The sequence below is a fragment of the Leucopleurus acutus genome, assembly GCF_964270905.1.
Source record: "Leucopleurus acutus genome assembly, chromosome: 11".
NCBI lineage: Eukaryota > Metazoa > Chordata > Mammalia > Artiodactyla > Delphinidae > Leucopleurus > Leucopleurus acutus.
The window spans coordinates 11,079,435-11,092,916 of record NC_139152.1 but is presented as its reverse complement, the minus strand read 5'-3'; the positions used below and the strand labels follow the sequence as shown (position 1 = coordinate 11,092,916).

General features: G+C 47.6%; 1 protein-coding gene across 1 annotated transcript in view; it reads left to right on the top strand.

Moving 5' to 3' along the window:
- Nucleotides 1-13,482, top strand: part of GRIN2B (glutamate ionotropic receptor NMDA type subunit 2B) — a gene marked incomplete at both ends in the record, with an annotated part of 290,643 nt that overhangs the window by 244,900 nt on the left and 32,261 nt on the right. Inside the window, 2 exons of the mRNA XM_082849516.1 lie at nucleotides 702-827; nucleotides 4,624-4,853. Coding sequence (XP_082705642.1) covers nucleotides 702-827; nucleotides 4,624-4,853 — 356 coding nt within the window. The remainder of the gene's footprint in view (nucleotides 1-701; nucleotides 828-4,623; nucleotides 4,854-13,482) is intronic.

Here is a 13,482-nt window from a genome sequence, read left to right as displayed (position 1 = left end):
ATTCCCAGTGTTGTAGACACTGATATTTAATGTGGATGGATTTTTTTTTTTAACATTGACGTATTCTCCTACACTAATGATGTCTAATAAAATATACCACGTCAAACCAGTTTGGAAAAGCAAATCCAGGCTGGAAAGTTTAAGAGAAGTGAAGCAAGGGGGCAAGGGAGTTATTCATTGTGCCTAATTATTACTGAACCAATTCAAGCCACAAAGAGGAACCAAGTTTGTTGAGAATGAACTTGGCCTCAGGGCTCGGAAGCATTGGTGAAAACTTTTCCAGGTCCAGCTGTGGGGTGTGGCATATAGATAGGAGTGCAAACCAAGAGCCAGTCCAACACGACTCACTTATCCATGTCTAGTACTTATTCTAGTTCCACTGTTTTCCAAAAGACCCAGATATTGGTCCAGTCGTGGCAGAAACTATCTGTACAGTCTCAGAAAGGATGGGCAAGAGGCCGTCCTTCTCATATGTTTGAACGAAAACAAGCCTCGACACGCCCTTCAGGGGAGTGGAGACGCTCAGACACAGCCTCTTACTCCTTCCTCCCTAAGCCAGGCCCTGGCTTTCTGAAGGGACGCACACACCTTTGGCTTGTTTCCCCAAAGACAGGAGTCACGCGAGTGAATGAACACGCGAGTCAATCGGGACCTGTTTGTTCTCTGCGTTAACCCTGAGCGCCGATGTTTTGCTTCCCCAGAGCCCTTCAGCGCCGACGTGTGGGTCATGATGTTCGTGATGTTACTCATCGTCTCCGCCGTGGCCGTCTTCGTCTTCGAGTACTTTAGCCCTGTGGGTTACAACAGGTGCCTCGCCGATGGCAGAGGTAAGGCCAGCTGTAACCGTTGCCTTTCTGCCTTTCTCTAGCTCTCAGCTCGGAATCTCTGTGCCCCTCATCTGCTGCCTGCCTCTGCCCTAACCCTCAGTCTTCAAGGTCACCATCTTGGTGACTCGTTAGAAAGACCCCAATTAAGGGGTTCCAATCAGTGCTATGGTTTTTCATTTTACCTTGGTGTTCAGAAAATATTAATTGCTAAATGTACAGTGACAATTGGGATTACCATTGTTCTTTAACTTGAGAAGTAGAAGACCAATTCATAGGAAAGTAATATACCTTAAAAATAGTGACGGAGGGCTGCCCTGGTGGCGCAGTGGTTGAGAGTCAGCCTGCCGATGCAGGGGACGCGGGTTCGTGCCCCGGTCCGGGAAGACCCCACATGCCGCAGAGCAGCTGGGCCCGTGAGCCATGGCCGCTGAGCCTGTGCGTCCGGAGCCTGTGCTCCGCAACGGGAGAGGCCACAACAGTGAGAGGCCCGCGTATCGCAAAAAAAAAAAAAAATAGTGACGGATACACTTGTAACATTCTACTCATCTGTTCACTTGGAAAGAGTGGAGCTTTATCCTGACTTTTAAAGTTTATTGTGGAATTTATGAAAGATTTGCAAATGCATTAGATAAAACTAAAAATAATCACCCGTAAGTTTATCAGCAAGAAATAATGTCTGGGGCTTCCCTGGTGGCGCAGTGGTTGAGAGTCTGCCTAACGATGCAGCAGACATGGGTTCGTGCCCCGGTCTGGGAGGATCCCACAAGCCGCAGAGCGGCTGGGCCCGTGAGCCATGGCCGCCGAGCCTGCGCATCCGGAGCCTGTGCTCCGCAGCAGGAGAGGCCACAACAGTGAGAGGCCCATGTACCACACACACACACACAAAAAAGAAATAATGTCTGTTAATATATTGGTATATATACTTCTAGTCTTTTAAGTTTTATGCACATGTAGCCATTCTATTAAGTAGCCCAAACTTAGTAGAGCAAGAATGTGAAAACTTTTATCTTTCTTCTATTATTACCTATCTTCTAGACTATGTGACTGAACCCCTTAACAAAAACTTGTGTAGATTCCAAAACTTTCTGATCATTTCCCATTATTAAAGCAAATAAACAACAAGAAGCAAACACACACACACACACAAAGACCCCAATTTAGATGTTAGTTTGAATCTATATGTCCCCTCCCTGCCTCAAGCCTGACCCCAAGCCCAGTTCCACCCCTAAGCAAGTGAGATCAAAGCTGGCAGCAGAAGCGTGTAACATAAACATGTCAGAGGAAACTCTTTTGATAACCTTAGGCTACGAGCAGTCTGTCCGATCAGATGTGCTAACAAGGCAGATTAGACACATGTATCAAGAGTAAGAAAAAACAGGTTACCCCAGGGTACATGCAGGGTAGTTGTGGCTGAAACAGTTCTCCACAGCCCAAGGATAACCTCTGAGCTACAAGATCCCCAAAGCATGTGTCCCCGGCTTACATCTCTCTGCCAGGAGGTAGAGGAGTTGGGTATTGGAAATAAAATGGCTGGGAGATAACAATTCTCACCCACAGCTACTCTTGGGGGTGGTCCATCTTCCTGGCTAGGAAGGTCCAGAGATGTGAGGGCTACCCATGTGTTTGAGGCATTTATGAGACTTCACAAAAAGTTTGCTAGATTTCTGAAGGGGACCAAGGGGTCCTTATAGGTATCTCTTCTAAAACTTCCTGAGAGCACCAGGATTAGGAAATATTATGCCTTCTCTGCGTCTTCTCCCATCCACCATGTGAGCTCTATCCTGGAATTATGTATCAAAGAGGAAAGATTCTTAACCCCAGCTACACGTAAGAATTACCTATGGGGCACTTAAAAGACAAAGATGCATAGACCTCATATTCTAATATTCTGATTCACTAAGTCCAGAGCGGGACTTGAACCCTTGTATGTTTCAGAATAGTGGTTCTCTACCTTGGCTGCATGTTACAATAACCACCGCACCTCACCCCAGTTTAGTAAGAATCTCTGGGGATGGTGTGTCAGTATTTTGTCAAAGCTCCCCTTGTGCTTCCGTTGAATTCACAGTCCAGGCTATGAGCCACCCCTGCACTGAGGTATTTCCAGGTGTAGACCTACCTTCTCGTTTGGGGTGTGCCTTCTGGGGTGGACACTTGGATGCCTCCACAATGCGGAATAGTCAGGGGCTTCCTGCCTGTGCCAAAGGGTCATCCAAAAGCCGTGACTACTCCCCATCCCGGTGGGCATTAGTAACAAGTGAAACGTCCGAGAAGCACGAGAGTGCACACACATGTTGACAATGTCAAGAACCAAAGCTAGTGTTCACCCTCCCCGACCCCGCAAAGAAAGTCAAAGAGGCAAAAATTCAGACACAAAAATCAGAGCCAGGGCTTACGATTACTCACTTTACCAAAGGATGCTTGACTTCGCCAAAGAATTCAACATGGGGCCGCTTTAACTATCAAGTCTCCTTGGGGCATTTTACAACGCACAAAACTTTGATTTATAAACAGTTTTTTAGTTATGCATCTGTTCCAAGAAATAAGGTCCACTCGCGCAGATGTGTGTGCACAGTTAGATCTTAGGCTCGACATGTGTAGTCACTGATGATTTAGGTGGCTGAGCAGATGCTCTCAGGATCACAGCTAGCATCAAAACACCTGTGCTAATGTGCTGTAAAACTGTGCAGGCAGGTGTTCGTTTCTGCAGTGGAGGGGCTGCGTGCAGCCCCAGACAGCAGGCAAGATTTCACCATCGCCAAGCAGAGAAAGCAGAGAGGTCACAATAAATAGTGTGCAGAAGCCCTGCGTGATCTGTGTGAAGGTCGGGTGGAGGACAAAGGCAGCCTCCCTTTCCACCCTCAGATACATGTGGCCAAGCCAGGGATCTCTGGCAGACTCTCTGGGCCGCCTGGTATTCTTTTACACGGAAGGCAGGCCCTGCTGAAGGGAACCAGATGGGAGGTGTTGGCACTGGAGTGAGGTCAAGGCTGCCTTCAAAACATTGAGTGCTAAGAGCTGGAGGCCACAGGAGAATCAGGATCAACTGCATTCAAAGCGGCATCCGTGAATAAAATCGGAGGAGATCTATGACTAGTGGGAGAAAAAGACCCCACAAGGTTCTTGCTGACCGTCCGTCTTTTTTTTGTTTTTTTTTTTTGTGGTACACGGGCCTCTCACTGTTGTGGCCTCTCCCGTTGCGGAGCACGGGCTCCGGACGCGCAGGCTCAGCGGCCATAGCTCACGGGCCCAGCTGCTCCGCGGCATGTGGGATCTTCCCAGACCGGGGCACGAACCCACGTCCCCTGCATCGGCAGGCGGACTCTCAACCACTGCACCACCAGGGAAGCCCTTGCTAACCTTCTTTGAAATTGAAATGCTTTCTCGGTAGATACAAATACAAATTTTGGGAACGTGGTAATGAGGATGCAAGTGTGACCACAGTGGGATGGTTGCCTTCGTTACTCAGTCTTGATGGGCTCTTAAGGGTCTTACATCCATCAGGGCAGGAAGCTGGCTCCTGTGGCGCCCTGGCTGAGTCATGATCATTGGTTGGAGTAAGAGCCCGCACACACCCCAGGCCTCTGGTTTTTCCTCTTCCACCTTCCTGTGGGTCCCAGGAGAAGAGAGACACAAGCTCTCAACTGAAAAAGCTGCCTAAGGGTAGCTTTAGGGCTGGGGCTTTGCTGGCGGGTTTCCTGCTCTGAGCAGGAACTTACCAGCTCTATGTACTTGTAAGTTGAAATAGAACCAGTGACTCTGTCTTAACCTTCTGTCCTTGTCTTTTTTGTCCTGCCAGAGCCGGGTGGCCCATCTTTCACCATCGGCAAAGCTATTTGGTTACTGTGGGGTCTGGTGTTTAACAACTCCGTCCCGGTGCAGAACCCAAAGGGGACCACCTCCAAGATCATGGTGTCGGTGTGGGCCTTCTTTGCTGTCATCTTCCTGGCCAGCTACACTGCCAACTTAGCTGCCTTCATGATCCAAGAGGAGTATGTGGACCAGGTTTCCGGCCTGAGTGACAAAAAGGTAAGAGCACCACTTGAAACCTCCCATCTTTCCCCCAGTCCCATTCTCAGCCATACTCGGAGCTCTCACGGACCTGTTAATATCCTAAACCTTTAGAATCGACCGTTCTTCCTTATGGCTCCTGAAATTGGGGAGCAGGAGCAGAATTCAGTTTCCCCACCGAAATAATATTACTTCACGTTCGCCTTCTCACTTGTGAAAGGTCGTCACCAGCGCGCCCTGGGCCGCAAATGAGGGGCTTGGTGTGTTAGCGGTTTTCTGAGTACAGGGTTCCTCTTGTCTGGGGCGCCCAGGAGGCCTGGCAGCAGCACCAGGCTGCACCTTTGGGCTGTTACTAGAGGGCACCCATGCTGAGGGTGCCGGCCTGTCACGGCCCTCATTTTCCTCCCAGGGCTGTTCGCCTGCACGCTCCCCCTTTGTTCCTCTGCACGCTCGCGGGTTCCCAGGGTCGAGGAGAAGGATTGTTCTCATTGTGTCCTGAAGAAAGGTAGCTGCTACCTAACTGGATCGGGGGGTGCCGATGAATGGGTTGTCCCCATACCAACCGCAGGCCTCCCTGCTGGCCTGTGCCGCGAAGAGAGGGAGGGCAGTAAGTGTCTACTGGTTGCCATGTTTTCTGGGTGAGGATGTGTAAAACCCAGGCTCAGTACATGTGGCTCTCTAGGTCTGCTGGAAGCAACACAGGTTCCGTGGGAGCTCTGGTCCAACCCCAGTCCTAGCGGCTACCTTCCTGGAGTGCCCAGGAGAGCCCCTGGATACCCCAAATCACTCTGGAGACTTTCACTTACAATGTCTCCTCTTCTCCGTTTCCTTAAGATTTAGAAAATGTGATTTCCCACCCCTTCCCCCAGGATGAAACTATGTGATATAGACATGTGTGTTTATAGATGTGTGTTTAGACCACATAGGTCATATGTAGTTCATGCTTTATCACGTGGGTCAGCTTCTCCCAAGACAAAACCTTAAACACGTAGCAGATGGTTTGAGAAGAATGAAAAGGAGGAGATATTCTCTTTGGGGACTCAAGTTACGATTTCTCCGTCTACTCTCACTACTCACCAAGGACATTCAAAAGCTTAAGGAAGATAAACAGCTTCTTAAGGGAATAAAAATATATATATATATACACACACACACACACATACATGGAACACTCACGATGTTCACCTCTTTAGGTTGGCTCTTTCTTTGGTTTGTCTTCCTTTTCACTTTATTTTTCTTCCTTCCTTTTAAAAACATTCCCTCTCTTCTATTTCCTTCTCCCTTATCTTTAAGCTTTTTTCTTTTTTTACTTCTTTTTCTCTAACTCATGATTTATTATGCATTTCTTCAGATATTCATCCATCTATCATTTCATTCACTTTAAACCTTTCTCTCTCTCCTTATTCCTTTGTCAGCATCCTTCCTTTACCATTTTGATCCTCTCAGAAACTTTGAGCTGGACCCCTCCCTTCAGCCCTTTCTACAGCTACTTTTCGTGCCTATTTCTGTGACCTGGGCAGTCGTGGTGCTGAGAGCAGCTGATCTCCCAGGGCTCCGTACTCGGATGTGGCGGAGCTGAGGTGGGCCACGGCCACCCTAAGACACGAATGTGGCAGAAGCGTGACTGACCGTGTCCCCACGTGTGGATCTGTCAGGGGTACGGAGGACCATATCCTCACATCAGGGAACGGCAGAGGTGTGCCGGATTATGTCCCCATGCAGAGTGTGGTGGGACCGTGTCACCATGCAGTAAATAACATGGTCGAAGGGTGGTGGGCCACAGCCCTTCCGGGGACTCTGGGCTGTGAAGTAGGGGATCCACCACCATTATCACAGTGTTTTCTTTCGTTTCCTCTGAGAATTGGTTAGGACACTGTATTTATGTTTCTCATCCTCTCAAGGGCCATCCGGCAACAACTGAATGATTTTCTACTTGAACTAAGCATAATTGAGATGGAGGGAGATTGTTTTCCCTTCTGTGGTTTGGAAAGAACATATTGTTCTGGGCTGCTTGCACAGAGAGGCTCTGCCCCTGTCTGTCCTCCACACCACATTGGTTATGTTCTGAGAAGTTGGATCCCATCTTTGCTTAAAGAACTTGAGTGGCTCCGTTGCTTACAGAATAAAGACAACTCTTTTCAGGCGTGGCGCTCAGGGCTTTTACAAATGATTCCCAGTGTGCACCAGCAACTCCGTCTCATCAGCCAATGCGCAGACTCTCGCATCCTATGTTCTAGGCATCCTTGCCTCCTTCCCAGCGACACCTCTCTGCATCTGCCTGGGGTGTTCTTCTCCTTACTTCTTCACTCACCAAACTCCTACTGAAATTGCAAGACACAGATCAGAGATCCCTTTATTTGTAAAGGCTTCTCATCTGGGCTCATCTGGGAAGTTAGCCATCGTCTCCTCTGTCGTGGCAATCATTCATACCTTTATTATAGCACTTGTCTCCCACATTGTCACCTACAGACGTGTACCTGTCCATATCTCCCCTTATTTGACCATGAGCTTCACAGGGTCAGTGACCATAACTTGGTTATCATTTTTACAAAAAGTCTGTAGGGAGAGAGGGAGAGATGGTGTACTAATTTAAGAGTCTCTTGCACAGAGCAGTGGACTAAGCATTACAGGCAAAGAAAGCAGCAAGAGAACAAGAAGCCTTTAACAGCTGTTCAGTTTGAAAATGATTATCTGATCCATTTCAGAACTCTGCAAATGACAAAATAGCATCTGACCAGAAAGTGTCAACATAATTTACAGAAGTATAGAAAACATTTAAGTAACCAATGACATACAACTGCAGATCAGTGTCAGGAACAGTATTATAAGTCAGAGAGTTTTCTGAAAGTGCACTTAAAATGTCAAAATTCTTATCAATTTGACTTCAAAACACCTAAAGAAAACTAAGTCTTGAGAATGACTTACATGAGAGGAAGTATATTCTGTGAATTTAGCAAAAGAAAATAATAAAGTCTTCAAAACGATAACATTGAGAACACAAATGAGGTGATTTTGAAGATTCTCTTTTCAGTGTCATGAAATTTTCATCAAGGAAGGTAACATTTAAAGTGGAGAAGGGTTTCTATACTTGTTTAGACTATCACGGATGACATACCTTCTATGTAACTCAGACCAAACGATAAATATTTTGGAGTGATGATGGGGAGATATTTGTAGTCATTAGATTTAGATATTTTAAGAAATTGTCTTCAATTTTATGGCAGGAAATTGTTCCCAGATCTCATTTATGTTAAGGTACAAAGTCAGAACGTTCAGAGTTAAATTTCCATGAAATCCTATTCGGGGGCTCCTTTTTTATTGGATGGCTTCCATCTTGCAATAGCACATTACATCATTGAATTCAGAATTATTCCACTACATGCTAGAACTAAATATGGGTGCAAGTTCTAACATTTAGCAGCCCTACTGTACATTCCATCAGCTCTCCCAGTGGGAGGAGGATATAAGGAAGCTGGTGACATCTTTCTTCTCTTAACAAAGAGCCCACAATGCTCATTCTCATATTCTCAGCTATCCAGATGGATTTCTCATTTCGCAGTCGGCCAACCACAGTATGGAGGAGAGTTTGGCCAGGCGAACAGGAGACATATTTTCCGGGCACTGGATACATTAAGTATTTACATATATGTTATATGAATAATCTTCATCAGGTATGACTATTCCCATTTTACAAATAAGGGCACTGAGACTCCGGGAACTTTCGTGATTCACTAAAGTCATACATTATCAAGTGACAGAGCCAGGGTTTGAGTTCCTGTGTGTTTGGCTTTAAAAGTCACTTTGCCAGGATGTCTCCCTTGTCGTGAATCCCAGACAAAGTTATGACACAGCTAAGGATTGGTATTGACACCCCTGCACCCCACCCACTTCCTCACTGAATCTCCTACCCTCTCATTCAATGACCTTCAGTTTTGGTTCCACTTAACCTAACCCTTCTCAGGTCACCATACGCTACCACTGCCAAGACTGCTATTGCTACCTCTACTACTAGGACTGATAATAATAATAGCAATTATCATTATTATTAATATGACTTCAACACTGATATCTCTGCAAACATTTTTTTCAGCTCTCGGGAGCCAGGCGTAATGCCAAATACATTACATAGATTTCTTATGTAATGGTGCTTTTGTAATCATACCTTCATTTGTAGATGAGGAACTTGAAGCTTGGAGAGGTTAAGTCATTTGCCCTTCTGATGTTCCTGGCTGGCCAACAGCCCCTCAGCCGTGTGCCACCGTGTTCAGCTTCCAGTGTTCTTTCCAGTTAATCTCTTTCTTCCCGACCTTCCCATCTACCTTCCCGAAGCTTAGCAAGTGGGATCCTTTTCCCCTATTAAAGAGGAGCTATCTGATTAACTGATCCAAAATAATTAGATGGTATTTTAACATTTGCCCCTTATTTAATAAGTCTTTCAGAGGCATTCCTGTGAACAGAGAATGGTGGTGCGTTCGTGGACCTGGGCAGGCTAATGGCCCACGAATGGACTTTAGCCTGGGCCTATTGTGACCGTGAGCTTTAGGCCACTGTTGGAGGGTGGCAGAGGGGTGGCAGCAGGACAGAGAAGCGTCAGTGGTAGGTTCAGGGGGTGAAGGAAGCCTGCAGGGAGGCAGAGGCTGCCAAGGTCACTAGGGGCTGCCGTCAGGCCAGGGGGCTCCCGAGGCTGCGTCCTACCTTACACATTCCTGCCACCAGTGTGACATACGCCCGCATCGTATTTTGCTGTTCTTTTCCTCAAGGAACTACAGGAACTTGATGAACTTTAAATGTCAAAAGGTGTTGATCTGGTTAATGAGGGCAGACATCTTCGCCTGCAACATTGAAGGTGCAATCAGGATAGCCTTCTAAAAACTCAGGAAGAACCCCGTGGCTTTTCTAGATAAAGATTATTCTGAGAAGTTCCATAGAGTCTGGAAGCTGTCTCGTGTCCTTCTGGCAGATAGGCAGTGTATGACTTTTTAAATCAGCATGCAAACAAATGTGTCCGTGTGCATCCTGGAAGAAAGCCAGCCTGGGGCTAAGATATTTACACCACAACTACACTGATGTGTGATGCTTGGATGGCATTTGAGCATGGGTGAGGACATGGGCCTTGCTTGCCACTGTACAAATGGTACTTCCTTGCCTTTTAACTTTAGGCCAGAAGCCAGTGGAGGCAGCTGACCTCAAGCCTGATCTGTCACACCCTGGTCCTGGCCCAGACCATCTTGGTCAGGTCATGGAACAGTGAGCTAAAAGTAGCTCGCCAGGCAAAGCAGCAGGAAGGACCGACTAGCCGGGGACCTAGAAATGAGGGCCTGGGCTGGGCCTCCAGGTAGCTGAGCAAAAAAAGGCTGTGATTTATTACATGGAGTCCCTTGGAGCTGTCGGGCATCTGGTCCTTTTGTTACAGCTGGCCAAGAGCAGTTCTGGAGGAAGTGACAAGAGAAGAAAACTCCCCAAACCCTGGGACTGTACGGGGTACAGGACACACATGGGTGGGAGAGGGGACACGTGCCCATTTGTCTCCTAATTAGCTGAACCTAATTAGCCGGTCCAATGCATGGACCACCACCCCAAGTACTGAACCCACTCATTCCTGCCAGGGCGGCCTCCATCCAGATGCATCCAGAACAAAGCCCTGGGGCTTAAGCAGCCCAGCTCTGCTGCCCAGGGTCAGCTCTCAGCACTTCTCTAGGTTTCTTTGAGAACGGGGCTGCTTACGGCCCCCAGCGGGCCCCCGTGAACTCTAATTCCCGAGTCCATTCGTGACTGGCCGCCCTGACTGAGGCGTCCAGTAGGGCTTAGCAGTGGCCACCCTCCCGGCCCAGGGATACGGGTTGACTGCTGAACTCCCGAGGGAACCCCAGGTCCCCTTCCTCTCCTTCTCGTGTCCCCTTTATAGCATCAGGCCTCGCTCTGCCCTCCTCTCCTTGAATGACCACCTGCGTCCTGACCTTCTGTGACTTCCCACACAGGATACCTCACCTCGCACCTCTGCTATGCTGTTGGGGCTTCTAGGGGTTGAACGGTGGTCCCCCAAAAGATACGTCCACATGCTAATCCCTGGAACCTGTGAGTGGTGACCTTATTTGGGGAAAAAAAAAAGATCTTTGCACATGTAATTAAGTTGAGCATCTCAGGTTATGACCGTCCTGGATTGCTGCTAAATCCAATGGCAAGTGTCCTTATGAGAGAAAGGCAGAGAGAGAGCTGACGCAGAAGAGAAGACCAGGAGAAGTAAGAGGCAGAGACGGGAGTGTGGCAGCCACAGAAACACCTGGAACCACCAGAAGTTAGGAGAGGCAAGGAGTGGCTTCTCCCCTAGAGCTTCTGCGGGGAGCGCAGCCCTGCTGACACCTTGATTTTGGACTCCTGGCCTCCAGAACGTGTGAGAATAAATTTCTATTGTTTTAAGCCACCAGAGGTTTGTTGTGGCAGCTACAGGAAACGAACACGGGGCCTCAGTTCCCCTCCTGTAACCTGCACTCTCAGGGGCTTGCCCCCCTTAAACCCTGGAGCTCTTACTCACCTGCTCTTGTCAGCCACCCAGCCCCGTCCTTCCAAAGCGGGTATTTCTTACAGCAGAATCCAGTTCATTCCCCCCCGCCCCCCGACTGATCTCCTCTGCTTGGAAGAACAGATCTACGTCACCCTGAAGATTTGCAGAGACATGGTTTACACCCAGAGGGAGTCTTCTCCCTGCTGCTTAATTTTAAGGAGACAATAAAAATCCCGCGTGTCACTGTGTGCTCCCTTTTGCTCTGTCCTTGGGCCTGATTACTGTTAGTTTCTCCCAGTATGTCGCGTGTTATCTGTGTGTACGCTCCCCGCGCAGCCTTCTACTAGACCTCTGAGCAGGGAGGCCATTGTCAAAGGGGACTGAGGACATGTTTTTGTAAGATGTATCATTTTCACCACTCTTCTGGGGAAAATATTATTAATGCAGCCCTCTTATATTCTGGATTTCACTGTGCTGTTCCTATCACGGGACTGCAAGGGACGTTATTTGATCATCAGGTACAAGTGATGTTTTGCTCATCAAAGGCAAACAGGTGTCCTCTCTCTTCATGTAGATGAATGTATCTTCCTGTTACATACGAGTGCACACTCACACATGCATGTATATGTGTGCATATGTGTGTATAGATATGTATATCTCCATCCTCCGAAACTACATAAAGATAACAGGATAACTGGGTAGTTAGGAACTTGACACTTAACCAAGCTCATAAGGAACGCGAGTCTCCCATGTCCATAGGAACTTCCGTTTTACAGAGTTGATCTGAGAAAGGACGTCTTTACCTGGAAAAGAAAGAAACTTGTGTCTCATTCTGCTGATATTAGTGGAACCATCATTTTGTGAAATGAAACAAAAATGAAATGAAGGAAGGAAGAAGAAAAGAAAGAAAAGGAAGGAAGGAGAAAAAGGAAAGAAAAACGAACATCAGAACCCAATCGTAGATCTGCTCTGTGTATCTCTTCTTAGAAAGGTTGTCCTGTGCAAGGTATTGGAGAGATAGATGCCTTCCTGGAGCCATGACATTTCTTAAAATTGCTACTACACAGATTAGCATGAGGATGAATTCACAGTTTCCCCACCTGAATTGACCCCCTGTGAAAGCCAGCAATAGACAACAAACAATTTTATTAACAAAACTCAAAGCATGTACCACCAAGTGCAGTACTCAAGCTTTGGGTGCGCTGAGAGCGGGAGAAAATAGTGAGCGTGTCTCTGAACTGGTCAGGTCCTTGAATTTATCTGTGTGGCTTCCATATGGGACCTCTCTGGTCAGGCCATCTCTTCCAGGTTGGGAAGAGCAAGCGGCCCTGGGGAATCCCATAGAAGTTCGGATCTACTTATGGTCAAGTCTCTGGTTGTGAGAGAAGTGAGCCGTCGCACTTAGCTAACTGTTGAAAGCAGTTTTTTTTATTCCGAAGTTTATGGATGTCCAAGAAAAATAAGAGAGTTCCTCAACATCCTTTTCTCTCTGGTTAAAAACAAAAATTAGAAATAAATGTTTCCGTAAAGGGGACTTTTACAGGCTGATGAAATCTTAGCTTGTGTTTTGAGGATTTATTAAGAACTAGTGTTTCACTTCTGGGCAACTAAGTTCAAGTCCTTTGAGACAAACTAACGCAGCCGTGAAAATTTATATGTGGCCAAAGGCATCGGGCCTAAAATGAATCAAGTTTTAGAGACGTCAGAATTGTATTCACAGTGCAGACTGTGGCCCGGGCTGGCTCTGGGCCTTCGTTTTGGTCTTTTGGCGCTTCCAGTACACCCTCCACCCCATAATGGTGGCAAGAGAGGTGGGCAAGGGCCTCAGTGGCTCATGTGCAGCCTGGTGTATTTTGGGAAGCCTTCTGCATAGCCGGGCTAGCTGGGCATGTGCTAGGGCCAGGAAGGTAGGGAAGCGGGTGTTCGGGGCGGGGTGAGGGTGGTGGCTGAGAGAGCCTGAGGCTGGGGAAGCCCAACCATTTCTTCTACAATTCACGTCAAGGTTTCCTTTCCAGCGAGGGTCACAGAGAGCCCAGGAGAGACGGCTCATGCTCTGCAGGCACCATAGCCTCAGACATTTCTTCTGCCCTATTTGGGAAGATCAGATGCAGAGTGTCAAGGGCCACGGCTCCAGGCCAGTGTGAC